The sequence below is a fragment of the Hyposmocoma kahamanoa genome, unplaced genomic scaffold (assembly GCF_003589595.1).
Source record: "Hyposmocoma kahamanoa isolate Upper Pololo Valley unplaced genomic scaffold, ASM358959v1 78, whole genome shotgun sequence".
Taxonomy (NCBI): Eukaryota; Metazoa; Arthropoda; class Insecta; order Lepidoptera; family Cosmopterigidae; genus Hyposmocoma; species Hyposmocoma kahamanoa.
The window spans coordinates 5438116-5461324 of NW_020653945.1; the positions used below are offsets into that span (position 1 = coordinate 5438116).

General features: G+C 38.4%; 1 protein-coding gene across 1 annotated transcript in view; it reads left to right on the plus strand.

The window, feature by feature from the left end:
* Positions 1 to 23209, plus strand: part of LOC113233271 (chymotrypsin-2-like) — a 48323-nt gene that overhangs the window by 24428 nt on the left and 686 nt on the right. The window contains exons 2-4 of the mRNA XM_026468329.1: positions 16599 to 16779; positions 17935 to 18181; positions 21726 to 21872. Coding sequence (XP_026324114.1) covers positions 16599 to 16779; positions 17935 to 18181; positions 21726 to 21872 — 575 coding nt within the window. The remainder of the gene's footprint in view (positions 1 to 16598; positions 16780 to 17934; positions 18182 to 21725; positions 21873 to 23209) is intronic.

Consider the following 23209-nt stretch of genomic DNA (forward strand, 5'->3'; position numbering starts at 1 on the left):
CTAAGAACTCGATATCATATTTAATTATTTTTATGTGAAATTATTCCACTAGTTTGTTACAATTATTAATACAAAAATGGAACACTCAGAAAGAATTCCTTTGATCCGCCCGGATTCGAACCGACGTCTTCTAGCATACCGTGTCAGACGCTACTACCAACTAAGCCACCGAACGAACCAGCGGACCTCACGAATTTTTGTATGTGCTTGCGTCGTATCTTTGTATTTGGTGTTTCAACGAAGTTTTAACCGTAGCGCCGTCTATGAGATATTTATGATATTTCGTCACCAAGTTAGATACCTTTACAGCTACCAGCCCCAGCTAGAGATGTCGCTATTCATTGTATTTAAATTTTTATTGAATTGATATTCAATTGATGATATTTTTTTACGGATCGAAGGAATTTTTCTGAGTGTTCGATCTTTCTATTAATAATTTTATTATAACATAAAAATGTTGTCAACTAATTTCGTTCGTAGAATGTTTAAGCGCAGGCCATACTGCGAACGAAGCTAACTTAGCTAACTTAACTTAACTCACGTAGTTGCATGCAAAGCTAAGCTAAGAAATACACGCGCGTATTTCTTACGCATCTATAACAACATTCTGAATACGTGCGGAGGTGAAGGACGGCAGAAGAACGACATATTTCACATAGCTAGCGGGATCGTTGGGTAGTGCACTCTACATTCTCGTCGAGACATCCCGGTCTCGGGTCTCGCCGAGACAGGACGAGACCGAGAGTGGCTCTCCACATTCTCGCCCGCACAGTTGTCTGATCGGTAGCCATACAAGATGGACGTGCTAGATACGTCTGTTGCTGCAGCATTATGTGCTATAGCATATTACATTTTTTGTTAATTCGAAAAAAAAACTTATTAAGAGACGTTGGAGTAGACGCAGATGGTGGATGACATCAATACATCGCAACAGAACACTATGGTTAACAAACAAACACAAAACTACACGAGAGCCCTTTGATTCGGGTCCGAAATACCGACACGAAATGGAGACCACACTAACATAGGCGAATTATTATTAACGAATATGTTCACTACACTCTCGTATTTGGCTGTTCTCGTGAAGTTTTGGCAAGAATGTGGAGCGGGCTTTAGTTTAATTAGCTCGGTTAGCTTAGTTCGCGGCGTGAACCGAAATATGAATAGATGTGACGTGAGACAATCGCTGGGACTCCGTCAGGGCCACTGGCTTTGTTGACGTCTAATTTGCGTAAAGCTTTCAACACCTCTTTTTGACGGATAGTGATTTCGGGCATTTTCGAGTCACATCGAGGTAGTGTAGGTGGTGTTTGCAAAGTAGCGTCAAGACGGGAGTTGGAAGCAAAAAGAGAAACAAAAAGATTTGCTTTCTCTTCAGCGGTATGAGCCAGCGATTCATCTCTCATTAAAGGCGGAAGGGATGACCTGCAGAAATTCGCTTCGACCGATTTAGCGAGTGACCAGAATGCTTTACTCCCTGATGGGTATGAAGCTAACCTGACCCCAATACGACTAATATGGCCGAAGCGAGCTTTCCGTATCGCTTTTTTGCAGGATCTAGCGGCTTTATTAAAGGCTTTCTTCAGACGGAGGGTTTCCGGTGCTTTGCGATCTCGAGCATCAGCCCAAGCCTGGTACGCAGATTGCTTTAGCGTTTCCGCAGAAGCACACTCAGCGTTAAACCAAGGGCGAGCTTTGCCGCTGGAGGAGACTTCGAAATACGAAATAAAGTATTCCATAGCCCGAATAATCACCTCAGAGACGGCAGACGCGCAGCACGTCGGATCGTCAGAAGAGAAGCACAGCTGCCGCCAGGGATAAAATGCAAAGAAATGCCGCATCGCATCCCAATCAGCTGACTTGTATCGCCACATCCTCCTAGTACTTCCCGTACTGAGATCGGGCGGGGAGTAGACAGATACAGATTTCACCAGACAGTGATCGGATGTCCCTAGTGGGGATGAGACCGATACTTGGTAGCGGTCTGGATCGGTTGTCAGCAGAAGATCCAGGCAATTGGCAGTGTGGTCGTCAACGTCCGGTACCCTGGTAGCGCAACTCACCAGCTAGGTGAGGTCTAGTGATAGAGCACATGCCCGCGCCTCTCTTCCAGCGTGGTTGGTTTTTTGGTATGGGAACAACCATTCCTGGTGATGGGCATTAAAGTCCCCCAAAAAGACAAGTTGTGCTTTAGGATACCGTTGTTGGACTGTTTCCGCCGAGCTGCAGAGATGGTTGAACAGCCTAGTCGTCTCCGGGTCTCCAGAATGCGACCGATACACACTAGCGTAGACAATTTGTTCCAGTCCAGTGTCTACCAGAACCCACATTACAGAGAGATTCAAGGTCACGGAGACGTTTAGAGCAGATGTCATCAGGAGCGTAAACGCAGGTACCAGCGCGCTGCTTAAATTTGTGCTCCAGAATGTAACCTGGGTAATGCAGATACGCCATGTCCGAAGGACATCTAATTTGGGTCTCCGTGAGGAAGAGCATGTGAGGCCTTTCAGTCTCAAGATGGTGGTGGACAGATGAGAGATTGGAGTGCAGACCTCGGATGTTCGAGAGGTGCACTTTAAGTGAAAGGACGTGCATTCGCTGTTTAGCCTTCCTCAATTTTCTTGACCTTTTCATATTAGGCGAAGGCAATTGTACGAGACACTACTACTGAAAGTCATGCGGCACATACCCTATATGGTACGCCGATGGGAAACAAGACTGGAGCGCGCGGTGACGCCCGAACCCCCCCGGGAGTGGCCATGGGGTCCTTTCATCCGGTCGCCAACCGGCACGATGGAGCACCCCGGGATTTTTCGCGAGTTGGCGGGGCAGCCTTTCACTGGAGGCTAATCAGCTAATTGGGCCCCCTACTACCTGCGGTCGGCCAACGGAGCACCGTGCTTCGGATCCCGCTACCCTCCGCGTCTAGGTTCCCAGCGCAACAACAAGGGAGCCCCGAGATCAACCAAATCAGTGCAGTGCAACTGTACAGACCCTTCACTCTAGAGCGGCTACTCTGGGCGTCAAGCCGGAACACAGCTATAGCTGTTTGGCGGCTAGGCTTCGCCCAGAGGGTGGTCACCAGCCACGACCAAGGTCTACCACCGGAGTTTGTAGCTTATTTGGCACCACCCAGGGGTCACGTGTAGGGTCTCGAGGGTACACAGCCTACGGACGCGAGCTACTTAACCCCCAAATTACGGTATTTTAAATTGTACCGTATTACTGTAAGTGACAGCCGTTACGTTGGCATCAATCAATATTAATAATTGGAGGCGATGACACAATCAAATTTTCGCCTCGACGACGTTAAGGTTGAATTCTCCAAAAGTAATTATTCTTCAATAAATTATTTTGCAAAATTTGAAAACATGGTATTCAAATATTGAAAATAATTAAAATCATCGATATTTCCAATATTATCATAATAGTCGTATATTCGTATGCTTTTATACCTAAAGTTAATTCGAAGTCGAAATATGGAAGCGGATTCTTAAAATATATTTTCTCTTTTTTTAAATTCTGGGGTCTTTCTTCTTGTCGTATCCATGGCATACGTTGTAATGCATCGTGGTAAAAGGATTTCCTAATCGGCGTAAGGTACTTGCCGATTGTTGCCCAGGAGGCACCAGATTTACAAGAAAAGAATGATACGTTGTGCGGGGAGGCTCCTTTCGCGCACCTCAAAATAAGTCACGCCATTCCCAGGATCCTGGAACAGAGTGCCATGTTTTAGTTTTTCCTTTTTTAATAGATTTTAAATAGAGCTTCTTGTGAAAGCTTACCTATCTCTGCTGCCACGCAATAATGTAAACATTTCTGTGTACCAATTTAAAGGGTAAGGGAGCTGGTAAAATCACAGGCACATGGGACTTGCCAACTTATGTCTCAGGGTGACGGGCGTAGTGGCAGTACCCCTCAGATCTTTGCGATTTATAACTCTGATCGGCACTGCAACCGTTATGAACAGGCGTATCGCCTACCACCAAGTAAGTGCACGAATTGTTCGTAAAAAAATCACAAAAAATTATTTTTACATTTTAAATACATAACATTCTGTCTCACTATAAATCTTAAAGGTCTGATTATGAACAGGAATAAGACAACTGGATCTCAACACTATGAACAGCTAGAAATCTCAAACTTAAACTATGATTTCCGTAAAAAATATTAAAACTACGACATTTCTTTTAAATCCGAAGTTTTTGAATGATAGAATGAATGAAATACTCTTTATAGCGCATAAAATTACATTGACATCACAGAATAGCAACATAAGTAAGTATAGAAATAGTAAGTTAATGTGCAATAGGCATTTTTTTCATTTTTCACTCTATAAATGACAAAACTAAAAAGACTGTTGTCTCCTACCCCTATGTGAAAAAGGCGTCAGGTATATGTATGTATGTGTATATGTGACATACATGCACACAAATAACATTTTAAACATTTATTTTTCCTCAATTCCAGTGTACTTTGTGGTACATTGTACTTATTGAAACTAATCAGAGGTATGCTATGCAATCAGATTCTACTAGATGTATTTATTAGGTTTGTGTATTCTTGATTCACATACCTAATATGGGGCGACGTCGCCGGCCACCGCTACTGGTGGTGCCGCGTGTGGAGAGGAATCTCTTGATGAAATGTCCGTTGATGATATGCTCAACTGCCTCTGTGGCCGAACGGTTACCATGCCGGACTGCCACGCAGAGGTCCCAGGTTCGATTCCCGGGCCGGGAGAAATAGTTGTATGGCCTACAATTATTTCTCTCGTGAGTTTGGGTGTAATTTGTGGTTGTTTATGTGTGTGTCCATGGCACCCGCGACACAGGGTTTCCCTAGTGCGGGGCTATGTTGAGTGTGTGCGTTATTTATATGCACATTGCGCACCTTGAACAAAATACCGCATACAATCGATCTGTTCCACTGTTCTCTGAGAAAAGTGTCACTCTCTGCCGACTTGAGAGATAGGGTTTTCCGGTTAGACTACGGGCTCCCCGGCAAGACTAGGGTACGGGGGGCCAGTGATACGCCTTCACGGGCGTTTCTGGCTGACCCGGACTTGGGTATAGACTCGCCGGGGTTTGTGGTTAGCTGCAGGGATGAACACGTTCGTCTGCCCCGGTAGCATGTGGCCGGAGCGTTCTTCTCGCGCGCAGATAGCGCATTTTCGTAGCGGTCTAGTTGAGAGCCTGGAGCGAGAAGACGCGCAGGGCACGTTAGTTACCCTCTAAGTCGGTAGCTATGTCCGGACATTATCGCAGAACACTGGTACCTGGCTTATCCTGCACTAGCCCGGAGAGCTAGTAGAGGATGACCTAAGACACGACGTTAATTCGGCGTCGGAAAGTGAGTGTGTCTTACAGCTCTGCCACCAATGAGGATATTTGGTAGTCGACTTAGAGTCGGGGCGGGTCAGCAGTGGCAACCGCTAATAGTGAAGTTTATTTAAGTTTTGGAAATAAATAAATAAATATTTCTACTTAACAATTTTGTCCATCCCGGTGTCAAAACTTCATAATAAATCATTTTTTTGCAGAAAGAGGTATCGACTACTTCTTTAGGCACCGTTTGTATAAGCCTGATTAGTTTTTTTATGATACCAAGTGCGAACGAACCAGTCGTGCGTCAGGTGGCAAGCGATACGCCTGTCCTTAGCAGTTGCAGTATCTCTCAGAGCTTATCGAAAAGGTCTGAGGGATATTGCGACCGCGCTCGTCAGCCTGAAACATAAGTTGACAAGTCCTATGTGCCTATAACTTCAAAATCGGAACGCAGCTATGCTCACATTAGTACTTGGCGGCAGAAATTGGTAAGGCACTATTTCCATGGACGAATTCTAATCTACAAGGAGCCTACTGCTACTAAGCTAGTTATAATGGTAACGCGCCTCTATTGTATGTAACTATAATAAATAAATTAATATTATCAATAGTTTCTGCACTAAAAGTTGATAGTTCTCAAATTATAACAACAAACATTTCACTCGAGATTCCATCGTTTGCAGGTCAAGTATTAAAGGAATTCCCCAACAAATCATAGACCTTGATGGCGACACGTTATATAGATATATACATATTATATGCTTTGTTCAAAACACTGCTGTAAAGACATTTCAAAGGCAGGAAAAATTAGGACCACAAAATGACATGCCCAAATTGGCACATTCAATAACGATTCAAACTGTATGAATTCACCATATAAGCGAGCACAAATTCAATATAACGCTCTGTTTGTGCATTGAATTGAACGGAAATTGAATATAAGCTATTGATTTTTTCCCACCGCCTTTTATGGGCATGACAGATGGAAAATTTAAATTCAGGTTGGCGCTCCGTCTCATGTACTCGAAAATTGGTTATGAGTAGAACTGATCGACAAGTTCTGTGATTCTAATTTGAGTAAAGTCTTGTTTGATTAACTCCATAAAACCTGAACCTGTTTGTTATTTTTCCTTGGTTTGTATTACAGCTGTTTATTTACATCGAGTTCATTTTGTTTCAATCTGTTGGAAGTATTCGTTTAAAAGTAATTGCTTTTTCATCCAGCATCCTTTATCCCATTAAGCTGAGATTGCGCAAATTAATTTGCTAAGGATATAAGAACACAATATTACAATCCAATTGGATCAATATCTCTAATGTGATGAGACTGTAGATTACTATTAAATATTTAAAAATACTCGAAACTCGCAAATTAAAATGTATTTACGTTTGAAATAGGACAAAGTAATCTTTTAATGTTTTGGCATTAATTTCAAAGACATTCCTGTATATCAAGCACTTCCATTTAATGACGTGGCAAGAACATTTTTTGCACGTCTAAATAACGAGCCTATTGCCTCGTTATTTATACGCAGTTCTAGTTGCAGAGTGAAAATGGTAATACCGCGAATATTTTTTCAACAACAACTCATTTTTGTTTTAATTATTGTTCCTCGCGAAACACCTGCTCTTATTTTTCTTATTGTACGAAACGACACAATAGCTTCGCGTTGTAAATAAAGCATAAGAGCGATGCCACACGGGCGCCGCCAATGCATTGCGTCGTTACAACGTAACGCTATGATTTCAACGCACGCAGAGTTAGTGTTGTAAAAAACGTTTTTTTTCTGAGGTGAAAAAAAACATGAAAAGAAACCGTTTTTTCCCTGGAGTACGTTTTTTTTTCTAAAAGTATGACAATAAAAATATGACAATTGTATTTTTTACTACATTTCCTCTTTTGTTGTTAATATTATTCTTCATAGATAAATTGCTCAAAATAAATGGGCAACACTCATAGTTTTGTCAATTTGTGGCGATTTCCCTAAATTACGGGGAATTTCAACTCGATTGGACATTTTGTGGAATTGACGCTATGTGGGGAAAATGCGGGGATTCTAACATTTTACCTTTTTTTTTAAATCTATCGACTGCTGTTGCATCGCTACTTTGATGATTAACGATAAAAACACTACTTATTTATTTATATAAGAGTGATATAATATTTTGTTCTACATCGCATATATCCCTTATATAGCAACATTTACATAGAATTATTAGCAAGCGGTTTATATAAAATTATTCAGTAGGATTTGAATAAAGGAAACAAAGACACAGAAAATTTTGATGACATTACAAGTGTGGGTTAACACCTGTAACAGTAGTAACGCTAGTAACACAAGAAATGAAGATGAAATTTTTGGGATAATTATCATGGTAATTGATTCTTATAAACATATTATACAGGATGTATGTTTGAAAGTGAGACATACTTATAGAGTTCGTTATATTCCTGATTCTGACCCGAAAAAATAATAAACTAATGAACTTAAACTTTACAAAAAAATGTTTTTTTTTTTTGTCGACTGCTACTTGCGAACACCATTACTTATCAAAATCTATGCACACCACTATTATTGCTCCGACGGAAGCAGTGGCGAGAGGTGCAGCGGCACGGCGGCGAAAAACAAAGCACAGATCGGTCTGTTTGCAGAGACAGTGTACGCGCAACCTTGGCCTAGCGAAGACACGTAAATTATTTGTACTTCCGCTTGCCTGACCACTGCGCCGGCGGCGAACGCGCCTCTCGCCTGCAAAATGAATATTTATTCTAACGTCGAATTGACTGAGATGGTGCAACTTTACGCAACAAGTGGTGATAGTGTGAGGCGAGCTATTGAAATGTTCCCAAATTGGAGTTTACGCGGAGGAGGTGAACAGTGTCGAAGTTGTTGCATGAGAGGATTATCTCACATTTTATACTGTGAGACAAAATGTGTTTGTGTTGATCAATTTAAAACACAATTTACTAGGACGTGCTAGATTATGCATTGTGGAAAACGGTGGACATTTTGAACACTTGCTCCGTACCACGTAAGTGTAAATAAACTGTAAATAACTAAAATATCAATCATTGTAAATAATTTGATTTCACATTTTTAACTACGCCAAAAATCTCAATTCTTATTAAATGATAACTTAATCATATTTTTAGTACGTAAAACATAACAAACAAAACATAAGTAAAAAATAATTAACATAAGCTAAAACGTAATCATTTCGATAACAGCTTTTTCATCACAACATAAACGAGTAGGTGAGAGTCTGAAATCATTGTTATTGTTGCTGTCTCACTCGGCCTCGCTTGGTAGTATTCCCAATGCACTCGAAATCAAGCGTAAATCGGTTTATTCCTATGTACACTCCAAAACAAATGTCTTGACTCATTTTTTGTTCTGTCCCATATCCTAATTTTATTTTAGTCTATGTTAAGTTGTAACATGATTTACTATGACATGCATGAGTACGCATGATATGAATGTGTATATTAATTATGAGTCATGTCATTGTCTGAAATTAAATTTACCTTATTAATACTTCGATTTTGTTATATTTACAGTAATTAATTAATTGTATTATAATTTGTAAACCATTGTGCTTACCTTAAGTGGAAACCATTTTCTTATGTTATTTCCAATGTAAATCTTTCCGGGGTTCTCGCATACTGTGTCAGCAATAAATATTATTATTATACATTGTTTATAACACAAATTAGAAATAGTATAATTGCTTCACTGATGGATTGCAAAAACGTTACTTCTTTTATTTAACATTTTTTTTTCTCACTCAATGCATAGTTAATAGTTTAATAATGATTTTTCAATTATGAGTTATATTTCGTTACGTAATGACACGGCCGGTCCCGAACGCAACGAGTTGCCTCTGTGTGCACTGTTGCAGTGTTCGGAATACGAAATACGCATATTGCTGAATATGTGTTTTGTTTCGTTGTTCCTGTGCACGAGTTTTTTTTGTGTTGTATGTGTTATATCTATATGTCTATGGCTATATCTTGTAATAACTTATCTGTTTACCTAGTTTTTGTTTTATTTAATGTATATTTAAGGGACTATGGGTTTGTTATAATTATTAATACAAAGATCACTCAGAAAAAATACCTTCGATCCGGTCGGATTCGAACCGACGTCTTCTTGCATACCGTGTCAGACGCTATACCAACTAAGCCACGGAACGAACCAACGGACCTCACGAATTCCTCTATGTGCTTGCGTCGTGTCTTTGTACTTGGTCTTTCAACAACTTTTTAGTTGTAGCGCCATCTATGAGAAATATATTACAGATTTATCACCAATTTTTTCTGAGTGTTTTTTCTGAAGGTTCGATCTTTGTATTAATAATTATAACAAACTAGTGGAGTAATTTCACAAAAAATAATTGAATATCAATTCAATAAAAATTTAATTGACTATAGGTTTATTTATAAGTTAATTTTAAAATATGTATCTTTTTATATATGTGTAAACTGTTTGTCCCTCAATAAATTAAAATATATACATATTCATAATACAAAAGTTAATGCCTTACTTTATTTAACTTATTCCATTTTACCTTTCCGATAAAAATCCAAATTTAGAAAAAAACCAGGGCGCTGTCTTTTTTTCATGTTTTTCTTTAAAAAATGTAAAAAAAATCGTTTTTTTTTTCAAGTTACTACACTAATCTAGGGCCACATGAGCAATAGTATTGCAGCACCCCTCCCCGCTTCGTTTCCTGACTGTCCTGACCCCTTTTGTACGATGCGCACGCGTTACATCACCATGCGCCGCTTGAACCACCATGTGGCATGTAGTTCTAATTTATTATGACTATATGAGCATCTACCCATTGACTTAAAAAACGAGTCTAATAATGAAACATTTGATCATCGATTGAAAGACCTTTTGTTGGATAATACGTATTATTCCACAGAAGAATATAGGGACATGGTTTTGTAATATATATTATACCGTATATATAATATATATTAGACCGTGTTCCACCAGGGGTGCAAAAAATATCGTTGCGTATATTTTGTATGAACTCGTTAACACACGTCCGTGTCCGGGCCGGCGCCGGGACGGGCCCGCAGTTCATACAAACTAGCACGCCCCGTCCACGTCCCGGACACGGCCCTGATGTGTGTGGATAGTCCTTTACTGGCTACGACTGAAAGTCGTTTGATTCGCGTTAACGCGCGTCATCAGCGCGTCCTCTGCGCGTCATCTGCGCATATAAAATACACCGTCTGCATAGGCTCTTATTATAATATTACTCATATTCGTACCATGACAAACCTATCAACCAAGTAATGTATTATTGCTAAAATGACTGAAAGAACGAATGATTTCCCAATATTGTGTATTCCTTACTATAAATAGGAAAGAAATAACGCTTTATGAACTGTATAATGCCATCTCTTTCTTTTTTGATGTTCCGAAACGTGATATCGTAGTATAATGCTAAAGTATTTAATACTATTTACATTCAGATAATTTTAGCTACCAAAAAAAGGTATGTAATAATGAAATCTATTAAAATTACGTTGTTTTCAATTATTTTTCCGCATTTTCATAAAGAAAAATAAATAAAACAAGTTGAGTCTTGATTGTCACGTTGTGAATTCAGAATTATAGTCTAGTGTCACCTGTTAGTGTCACCAAGGAGCATATAGATGTCGGTGTCTTAATTTTAAGAAATAAACATCGCGTATTTTTATATAACGATTACGATACTATTAAATAAAAAAACAACAAAACTATTGAGGAGATATATTTAAATAAATAAGTTCAACTTAATTTTTTATCATTACAAATCAATATTTAGACAAAAAAATCGAAAATAATATAGTTTCCATTGCATTCGTGTAACTATTTTAAGATTGATAAATTTGACATAAGAACAATATTACTTTAATGTTAAAGTCACGTCAAAGTACGAACTAAGTGAATGTTACAAAGCTGCCAATAAAACATCATAGTTTTAACATTACAATAAGCTCACTTTAAGCGTCATGGTACGAAAAGTCAATGTAAGGTTAAAGTAATATTGTTTTAAGAAGTTGTGGTAGGCCCCCTGATTCCATTGTAGCGAGAACACTCGATGAAATATGTTTCTACAAATGGTTTATGTTGGACTCTACTTGTCAACACGCATACATACATATACTTCACGCCTTTTTCCCATCTGGATAGGCAAGATAAGAGACAAGAGCTCTCCTCTTGCTACGATCCAGACACACGTCTGTCACCTCATCAAAATCAGATGCAGGTTTCTTATGATTCGTGTCTTGTATGTTGTTATAATTATAAATATTTATGTGTGTTCCTGACCATTATGTCATAGAATATCAGGGAGGACGATATAATTCATTGTTCTCTGTAGCTGAGTCATAGACCCATTTGTCGTGTGTTTTAGGTTATTATTATTATTAATTAGCATATTCTTTTCTTTTTTTATAGTACCTAGTGACGGGGCGAACAAGTCGTACGCCTGGTGTTAAGCGACACGCCTGTCCATAACAGTTGCTGTGCCACTTAGAACTTTAAATCGCAAAGATCTGAGGGGCACTCCCGCTGCGTACGTCGCCCAAGGCATAAGTTGACAAGTCCCATGTGCCTGTAATTTCACCAGCACCCTTATCCTTCAAAACCGGAAGGCAGTAATGTTCGCATTACCGCTTGGCGGTAGAAATAGGCAAGTTGGCAGTACTGCCCAGTAGGGCTAGCACAATAGGGTGCGACTTGCGCGAGAGCGACATAAAGCTGTGATTTCTATGCGGAAATAGCAGTATCTCGCGCTTTATGTCGCTCTCGCTCAATCGTGCTAGCCGTGCTGGACGAACTCTTTCACAAGGAGCTCTACTGCTACTAAATTTTTAGGTTGTATTGCATGACAAATAAACTATTTTATTTTAATAAATCCGTTTTGTCAATCTACTTTCATTCAACCTTTCCATGTTCTAATCATCTAAGCATCCCTTTTTCTATCTTTCTCGCTACATCTTCTTCCACACCGCAACGCTCTCTTGATACACTGTTCCGTAATTTGCCAATCACAGTCACTCCAGTTATATTTCTCAAAGCTCTCATTTCGTGCTTCTGCCACATCCAACAACAATACGCATCAGCACCATGTCTATCTCAGAGTCGATCACTCAGACTGCGTACACCTCTAATCACGCTCCGGTTATTATCTTTAACCTACACTATTCCAGCTGAACGAAGGCGTCTCCTAGGCTCGCTACAAAGTCCAATCTTAGGTCACAAAGACCAAATCACCACTATCACATAGTTACACTCTAAGAGTGATTACACACGGCTACTTTTAGCAGCTACACTTGCGATTCATAGGCGATTGCATCGATACAAATGCCTATAAATCCCAAGTGTAGCCATGCAATCTCGCGTTTACATCGATGCATTCGCGCGCTTGCATCGCTGCTTAAAATCGCGCGTGTGTGTAACCGCTCACGCGATGCGCTCATCCTACCGCAAAATGGCGGCTATTTGGTTTCGCAAATTAGAAAAGGATTCAGTTTAAATACAAGTTTTTACAAATAAAAATTATTATTCTGCATTGCTAAATAAATACCCTCCGTACTACAATAAAAACATCTCAAATAAAATGCAGTAATACACCGCAAATCCTGCAGTTAAAAAGCACTAATGAAATTTTTGGTGTACTTGGGTAAATATGATAATATTCCGTTTGAGTGATTCTAACGTTTACCACGAAATTGCTCCTTAAAGTATAGTCTATAAACATTTATATTCAGGGTACTCTTAAAAAACGCTACTTACGGTATATTTTCAATAAATAAACACCGAAATCACCAGCCCAAACAATAACACACACGATTGTCGTGACGTATTTTTGAAGTTGTTTATTTTTTTTAAATGACAGACCCAGACATTAAAAACTTTATGGTTTGCTAGAGTAGTTACCGAAATAGCAATTAGTATTAGTTCTTTTACCTGTTATAACTTCGATATCCGATAAATCGGTATAAAATCAGCACCGGCATGCGGCACCTCTAGGTGTGGTATGCGTCTACGGCTGCATGTATCGCGTGAGCGGGTAAAGGTAAGTAGACAATTAGCAGCATTGCTATTGCGTCACGTTTGCATTGCATTTTCACCGCGTTTGACTCTAACATGAATTGCGTATTTGCCCGTACTACGTTTTTGTTACATAAAGTGTTACTGTCCAGTGAAGTGCATCATTGAGATTAAGTATCAATTATTGATTGAATTAGCAAATTCCTCTTCAGACAAGGCCCTTACCTATTGTTCTCGGATTAAATATTTAGTTTCAGATATCACATTTCGTATATAAACTAAACGCGCAACAGTTTTCAATAGTTTTAATCAGCTATTTGGCTTATTTTGTTTTTCTAAACTGCTGCCTTTTGAATAAGGAATAATGTTTTTGGTTTTAATTACGGTGTTTACTTTAGTTCTTAAGGCTCATGGTAAGTGACTGTGCAAATAAAACAACATAGCTTTTTATAGAAAAAACCGACCTCAAAACTTTGTGGAAGTACATCTATTGGGCAATTTAACTGAAATGGGTGATGTCTATTAAACCGGATTCATTCACTAATTTGCCACCCTTAGAGTTGAAATGTTTTCTTCTAATTTGAATGAGACTATTACCAAGGTACTGTGGTACCTCTGAAAAACAAAACATCGCAATCGGTTCACAAATGAGTGTAATCGCGTATCATACACGCAAAAAAATACAGTGAAATTGAGAACCTTCTCCTTTTTTTAATTCGATCAATAAAACATTGTTGTTGTTTTATTAAACATAGCTAAAATTTAAGTACCTATAAGAAAATGTAGCAAAATTAATCAAATAATCTTCCTAGATTTATTATTAGTCGACATTTCGAAACGCCAACACGGCCTATAGTTTGTACAAAACATTTTGTTATTACTATTAATATCGTACGTAAATGCAATACTTTTTTATAATACTAAACAGGACGAACTAGTCGTGCGCCTTGTGGTAAGCGACACGCCTATCCACAACAGTTGCAGTGCCATTCAGAGCTTTAAATCGCAAAGATCTAGGCACTGCCACTTCGCCCGTCGCCTTGAGTCATAAGTTGACAAGTCCCATGTGCCTGTAATTTCACCAGCACAATTACCCTTCCAAACCGGATCGCAGTAATGCTTACATTACTGCTTGGCGGCAGAAATAGGTAACGTGGCCGTACTTCCCTGGACGAACTCTTTAACAAGGACCTGTACTGCTACTTAATACGTGTGTGTATACATCTCCCTATAGGTGATTGCTCCTACTTACGCCGTATTAGAATGAATACCTTCTATGTGATTTCTATGTAATTTTAAATAATAAAATAAAAATAATATAAATTAAAAATAAAATGTATTATTTATTATTATTGAAGTTATTAATACTTAAATTATTTGTTCATTTTAAAGGGCATAGTACAGGGGCGGATGTTTCCCTTTAGGCTTGCTAGGGCCTGTGTTAGGAAACATCGCTCTTCTATAATATTAATAGTAATCTTGCTCTTATATTATTAAAAATAGATTAACACAAGCGTTAGTGTGTGTGAGTGCAAGTATGTGTATATGTGTCTGTAAGTGTGTAATTGTGTGGAATGTGTGAATGTGTACATGTGTGTCGTCCATCCGTAAGACATACAATATCCAAAATTATACATTGTCTTACCATGTTAAATAGTATCATTTGACTTGCTTAATGTGATTGTTCAGGACGAAGAGAAAAATGTGTTTCAGATAATAATAATGTTCCATATAACCAGACTAATTGCCTAGTTTCAAACTTAGGGATTTCCTGTACTACCGGAGCAAAGGAAGTCACTCTGGGGCATTTCTCAGAACATCCAGACTAGAACCAATTTAGAAAAGTCCATTTCCTAAATTGGTCCTACCGGGAATCGAAGCCGGGACCTCCACATCCAGTGCCCACAATGCAAACCGTTGGGCTACCGAGGTTTTCAAAGAAGCTATATTACTTTTAATATATTTAGGCAAAAGGCTTACAAATTTTACTTAGCAAAAATTTGTAAAAACAAACTGCCTCTGTGGCCGAACCATGCTGACTGTTACAGTTATTTTCAAAATACCTAATAGAGTAAATACGTGTCTTACTTTTTTAATTGTTATGGATGTTTGACACATTATGATTATAATTATATTCTAGCGTCTTTTGTACCACCAAAATACTTTCTATAAAGATAAAGATAAATTTATTCTGTATAATAATGTAACCTAAATACACGAATCTTATTAAGTAACCTTTTATTTACATATACGCGCCAAACTATCACAAACAGTGAAATTGCGGACTTTCGTGATGTTGTAGATACAATTCAATAATACGTCTTTGAAAGGTTTGTTTGATAACACGACGGAGGAAAAAACAATCTTAAGCCTGGATTACTTTCAGAACCGATGTTGCCAAAACTCACACATTTTTAATTTGAAACACTACAATATTTATATTGATTGGTCGTAGTTCCAAATTTAAAAACAAATAACAAATTCTGGATTGTTAATACATATACTTAATAAAATAAATAAAAATAAATTAATAAATTAAATTAAACTTTACCCTGTTGGCATATCGTTGAAAGTTCATTACCATCAATACCTATTATTATTATTTACGACGTTTTGACATTATACTGAAATTTCTATCAATGTGCTACAATCTAGCGGTTAATTGCTAAACCACGACGAATTAGAGCATTAATTTAGTCCTCCAAACAAAAAGCCACCATATTACAGTTACAATTGGTGAGGCTATCATTTTTGCACTCCAAAACAGCACAATAAGGCATTTTTCTGGGATTTTAGAGAATTTGCAAGAAAGAATGACGCAACCATACCATACAAAGCGAAAATGGCGGACTGAGCTCAGATAGGTCTTTCGAGATTAAGGGACGTATTCCAGAACTCTACTCAATGCTCAAGTCAGGATTTGAGCAGACTTGAGTATGATTTCAAGCACTGGAAATACGACCCTAATGGCAAGGACTTGAGTATGATTTCTAGTGCTTTGAATCATACTTAAGTCCTGACTTGAGCATTGAGTGGAGTTCTAAAATACGACCCTCCGTCTTCTGAGCGTCAGACGCTAACTAACCACTTATACTGTATTTATTGTTCTGTGGATAACACAACTAAGCAAGTTTTGATAGTATGTAAATTTATTTTCTCTCTCATTTTCGTCGTCAACATGCTTCGAGTTTCTGATTTTTCCGATTTTATCCAGGATCTGTCATTCCAACATTCGACATAAGACATCAAGACTCTCGCGTAGTCGGCGGTGAAGATGCTCCAGAGGGAGGAATTCCTTACCAGGTCTCTCTGAGAACCCTCTTCAACTCACACTTCTGTGGTGGCTCCATCCTGAGCAGCAAATGGGTATTGACAGCTGCTCACTGCACAGTTGGGTAATTAAGTTATATCCATAATTATATCGGTTTTTATACCGTCAGCTGTTAAATAAGGAGGATTTTTTAAAGCCTCCGCTTCTTCTTTATTCCCTTTCGAAGCGAATCCATACCTGTGATTAAGCAAGGTGACGCGACAAAAAAAACTGCATCGATATCTATAGCCAAGTTTTTCAAAGTGGTCCCTGGGGGTCTCTATGGGATGATAGCCAAGTTTCTCAAAGTGGTCCCTGGGGGATCTCTCTGGGATGATCCAAGGGGTCTGTGTTAAGTAAAAATATTTTGAGGATGCGCGAAGAATTACCGAGAATCGAAAGTTTTCATTAAAAAAAATTTAAAGGCGATGTTCCCCGTGTGACCACACGTCGCGTACGAAATCGATCATGCTTAGATTCAGTATTTGAAATTGGATTCATTATATCATGAAAGTCAATTTACCTGGAGGTTCAAGATTAAGTTTCTTTTATGATAAGGGGTTTTTTTAATAATATCAAGTGCCCGTCACTTGTCTTGTACCTGATGGAAAGCTACACGCCTGTCCATAACAGTTGCAGTGCCACTCAAAGCACTGAGTGGCACTGCAACAAGTCGCAAAGTGACACAATTCACGGAAGTGTTCGATTGCCCACGTCGTAAATATCTTTGCCATAAGTCAGTCTTGGTTTAGATCTCATATTTTTTTATTATTATTATATTAAGTCACGGACGAACAAGACGTCCGCCTGATGGTAAGCTACACGCCTGTCTATAACAGTTTCAGTACCACTCAGAGCTTTAAATCGCAATGATTTGAGGGCCCTGCCACTGCGCCCGTCACCTTAAGACATAAGTTGACAAGTTCCATGTGCCTGTAGTTTCACCAGCACCTTACCCTTCAAAACCGGAACACAGTAATGCTGACATTATTATGTGACGGCAGAAATAGGTAAGATGGCAGTACTTCCCTGGATGAACTCTTTCTCAATGAGCTCTACTGCTACTGATATGGTCCATGGGTCCATGACAGAAATAAGTCGAAGAAGAAACGTTACTGCATATCAATTTCCTTGTTACTTTCCACAATCTTGAGCTATGATAGTTAAAATACAGATTGATCCATAGCCAGAAGGAACGAACTAATTCACTTCATCTTCGAGCATATAATGCGTTTTCCAGAGAATCTCGCCTTAGCATTCGTGTAGTTGTCGGCACCAATGACCTCACAGTGGGCGGTGACCGCTACTCTGTGGACACCATCATTATCCACTCCAATTACGATGAAAAACGTATCAAGAACGACATTAGCCTGTTGAAAGTCTCTGGCGAGATCAGTTTCAACGATAAGGTGCAGCCGATTCAACTGCCTGAAGTCAATACTGAAGAGGGAGCCAATTTGATGCTCAGTGGATGGGGAAGAACTTCTGTAAGTTGCTTAAATGTTCTTTTTTGATGAGATACTTGTGTCTATATTTTAGATATATAACATATCACACACATTATGTAACCGTTGTTGGAAAAAGCACAGTCAAGCTGAAATGAGACTGGGCGGAACACATCTATCGCATGCACCCACAGAGATGGGTTATACAGCCACTTGGTAGGTGCCGGAGAAAGGTCAACGACGACTAGGTAGACCAATAGGACTAGCAAGGTAAGGCGCGACTTGCACGAGAGCGACAAAGCGCGGGACCTCTATGCAAGAATAGCAGTATCTCGCGTTTTATGTCGCTGTTTATGTGCCGTTGTGCTAAACCTACAAGAAGGAGATAGCATGGCGGGATGACTTGGACGCATATATAAAAAACTAGCCTAACATTGCGTCAAACAAGGAACTGTGGAAGTCGAGAGGATAATGAAAAAACATACTATGCCGTGTGAGTAAGATCGAAAGGGAGACATTAAGGGAAACATCCTCGTAACCAATTTAATCAGTAATCATTTGACAACTGACCTATTTGCTCTTCAGTATGCAATCGCTCAGGCAGCAGCGAAATAATAACGTCAACCGACTACAATCAACTCGTTTATCCATTTTTCACAGTAATTAAGTAGTGAAACCAATCATGGACGGTTTAAGGATTTATTTTTTGTTTTAGTCATTTAATTTTGGATGAGTTACCATGTGGGACTCAAGGAAATATTTAATTGATTAAAAAGTCTCCAAATAATAATTGAAAGTGCTTTAATCAGATCAATTAATAAAGAAAACGTTGTTATTCGAGAAAAAGTAGACCGTATTTGAGTATCCTTATACGGACAGCCCAATTTCCAATCATGGACACCCCATCATGGACGGTATCCAATCATGGACGCCTAAACATGAACGATCAACTATTTAGCTAAATTAACAAATTCAATCTTATAAAAAGAGATCTTGCATGGTATTTACACTTACTTCTAAACGAATGGTGTGATGTTTCATATGACCCATTGGTGGTTATTCGGTTCAGTGCCATGTCTAAAAAATCAAATCCAGTTATGGATGACCAGTGACGGACACTGTTTCCATTACTGTATAGACTTAAAATAATGTAACAAGCTATAAACTAAATTAAAACTGCCTCTGTGGCCGAACGGTTACCATGCCGGACTGCCACACAGAGGTCCCTGGTCCGATTCCCGGACCGGGAGAAATATTTGTATAGCCTACATTTATTAGTTATATTATATATATACATTTATTAATTATACATGTATGTTGTTATATTAATTTGTAGTTGTCTATGTGTATGCCCATCGCACCCGCGACACAGTGCGGTGCTATGTTGAGTGTGTGCGTTATTATTATTATTGATTAAAAATCTGGCTTTATAAAGACGGTAAACACAAGTAAAGCCTTTTAATGATAAAATCCGATTATGGACAAAAATGTCCATGATTGGGTAAACAGCTAAATGAGATCTAGTAATAAACACTCCTAATTTTCCAATAGACGTTATGTTATTCATTTACGGTTACGTTTTGTTTACATGCTTAAAATAACACCAAAACACAAAATAACCACTGAAGTCATCACAGTCTCAAATACCACATTCAGATATGATTATAAAAACCGCACCCAAGACACGGTCCTTATGAGAATTAAGTTTTTTTTCTTAATTTATTATCACATTTCTCGGCTTTATATATTTCATAAACTGAATCGCGCACTTCGATATACCAATATTACAAACTTACACCTTATTGGGTTATGTTAAGGTTTATTTTAAGTAAAAGTAAAAACCAAGCCACGTGAGATAGCTCGAAGTAGTGGTCTGTCCTTGTCTAACAAGTTGCCAACGCTAAATAAAATCATCTTAGGTAGTGTCTAGTCTATGAATTTTTTTGAAATTTTGGTAAATAAATTAGGTTAAAGGTAAATATGCTTTTATTAAATACAAAAAAGAATATCAACAATGAAACCTATTATGAAGTAGCATATCAAATAAGTATACTAATTAGTATTATGAAATAATATTAGTAGTTTTGGTCATCCCTAAGCGGCCACATTTTCTGTAAAATTAAAAAGTTAAAAACAATATGGCTGGCTGAAACATGAATGAAAGAGACGCATTACTCTTTGAAGCCTCTCCCTCAGCTCGTTTTATAAACTTAGTGCGCGGTCCTATTTAATATACAAATCCGTGTCACCATCTCATTTCGTACCACGATAATGGCGAATAAAGATGGCCGCCAGATGTCAATTCTGAACTGACGTCTTCCATTTCGATCAAAAGTTATAAAAAACATTTGAAAGTGAATAAAAATAATTAACATTTCCTTATTTTTGGCGGTATAGTTCAAAAATGTTCATGACTGGTGCACTGTCCATCATTGGTTCCACTACCTTAGTTCGAAAGTCAAAGATGGCTCAGGTCAAAATGAATCCCAAATATCACGCGGCAAATATATTGGTACTGAAACGACTGAATTACATATACATATTTACAAACCTACTCACCTCTTTTATTTTATTTTTAACATATGCATATGATGTGAACGTGTAATTTGCGGTTTTGTGTTGTCCCTTTTTAGATTCTCGTCGTATCCAACGGATATCCGGCTATCCGACCGTACGTAGTCACACCAACGTAAAAGTTTTATTTTTCAACCCTTACATTGGCAGAATCATCGTGAGACATTATAAAAAAAATGGAATTTGGAATACTGAAATGATTGAAATACATATTTGTTAATTCAAAATATTGTTTTAAACTTAAATGGAATTTGAGTATACGGCCAGTAGGTAGGTAGGTATATGCGCAAAAAAATGCATCGTACTTTGAATTATTGCCCCGTGACATATTTTCTTTATAATACCAAATGACGGGACGCACAATTCGTGCGCCTTGTGGTGCTTGGCGGCAGAAATAGGTGAGGCCTCCCCCTGAGCACGCAAATTTTCCCGGTCCAGTGCCGCTCGCATCCAGCCGCTGCCCCGTCCATCTTACGTGATGTGATCGCCACTCTAGAACAAGTTTGCTCCATCGGCCATCAACCTTCGTGCAGACATGTCCGGCACACTGCCACTTAAGTTTACTGATTTTGCGAGCTATTTCGGTCAGTTTAAACTGCCTGCCTTTTTAAACTGCCTCCATGGCGGAACGGTTATCCTGCTGGACTGCTACGCAGAGGTCCCGGGTTCGATTCCCGGGCAGGGAGAAATATTTGTTATGGCCTACGTTTATTTCTCTCATGAGTTTGGTTGTAATTTGTGGTTGTCTATGTGTGTGTCCATGGCACCCGCGATTCAGGGTTTTCCTAGTGCGGGCTTTGTTCATTCTCTGACGTATGACTTCGTTAGGGATTCGATCCGGTAATTTTGAGAAATCACTAATGTTTCAACTCATGCAGTTGAAAATACAATATGACGTTTTCAACTTGCTGCCACCTAGGTAAAACGTAACTAACTTCTTCTTAAAGAGAATCACTGCTCTGTGAGACGTACGTACGAAACTATGTGTTGATTCCTTTTTTTTATCCCCCAGGACCCTGGAAATACACCCACCCATCTACAAATGATCAACTTAACTGCTCTCAGTGTGGAAACATGTCAGGGTATTTATGTGGCTATCAACCCCGTTTATGATAGTCAGGTCTGCACGCTCACCAGGACCGGGCAGGGCGCTTGTTACGTAAGTTACATTTTCCCATTGAAACTAAAAAATATTTCTGTTGGTACAACCCTATTGCCTCTGCACTAAAGCGGGTTCAAGCTCGCACCTTTGATGTAATAAGACCGCATCTGCAAAATGACAACTTTTTAGGAGTGCGGTTTAAATATTCTACGAAACGAAATCAGTCGATAACTGTTTTATGCTTAAAAAGGAAAGTGATAAATTTACACATACACATAATTTGTTGATAGAAGCGCTTTTGATGTTTGATCGCGTGTGGCTTTGTTATTCCAAGGGTACGCCTGTACTCACAGATGTAAGGAAAGGACATTCACACAACAAGGTGTACTCAAAGATGAAATGTCGTTCTAATATAAAATTTGATTATTACGGTACCATAGAAAATAATGGACGCTGAAAGGTAAAACGTCTAACGTGCATTTGGAAAATATTAAGAGACAGCTATTTAAAGTAATTTTTTTGAACAAAAAAACATAACTCCTTTTTTATTTGTTATATGGAAAAGCTGAAACTTTCTAGGTTTTCATATAACAAATAAAATTAGAGTTATGATTTTTTTCTTAAAAAATTACTTTATATCGCTCTCCCGTAATATTTTCCAAATGCTCGTTAGACGTTAGCTCGTTACCTTTCCAGCATCGAATATAAAACTTAGTATCTGTGTACACGAAAGCAAATATATTTCTCTGTCGTCCTTATCATAAACAACCTAATCGACGTTTTAGCGAAATTGAGTTATTAACATATCTTCAATCAGCAAAACGAGATCTACAACCCCCTATAAGTGTCTTTTTATATATTGTTTAGTTTCAGTTTTATTGTTACGCGAATCAGCGTAATTTACATTTTTAAAGAAAAATAGTTACCAAAACGCAATCTATGATTACTATACGGTAATCTTCCTTTCCCTGAAATTTGCTTACAACGACGACATTCTTGATCAAGCTACTGTACATAAAAGTAAACAAGTAATATGAAAAATGTCACGAAATTCAATTATATAGCACTCTTTATTTTGTGTAAAAATTATAATTTCCCATTTTTATTTTATTTACAAACACTAACAGAGCGAACACGAGAACAATTTATTTCATCAACAGATGAATCCCGAACTTGGTCTGACTCTTGGCTTGTGGCCAAACGATTTAGCGGTCAATCACTGGAACTGAGTCTCAGACAAGGATAACTATTAAAGACTACTTTTATTGGCTCATATTTTGGGAAGATACTTTATCGTCTTGTAGTGGAATTTTCAACTTGTTTTTTTTGTTTGTCTTTTCGAGTTCTGTGATTCTCAGTTTGGTAAGTCCATGATCATAGATCATAATTCAAAG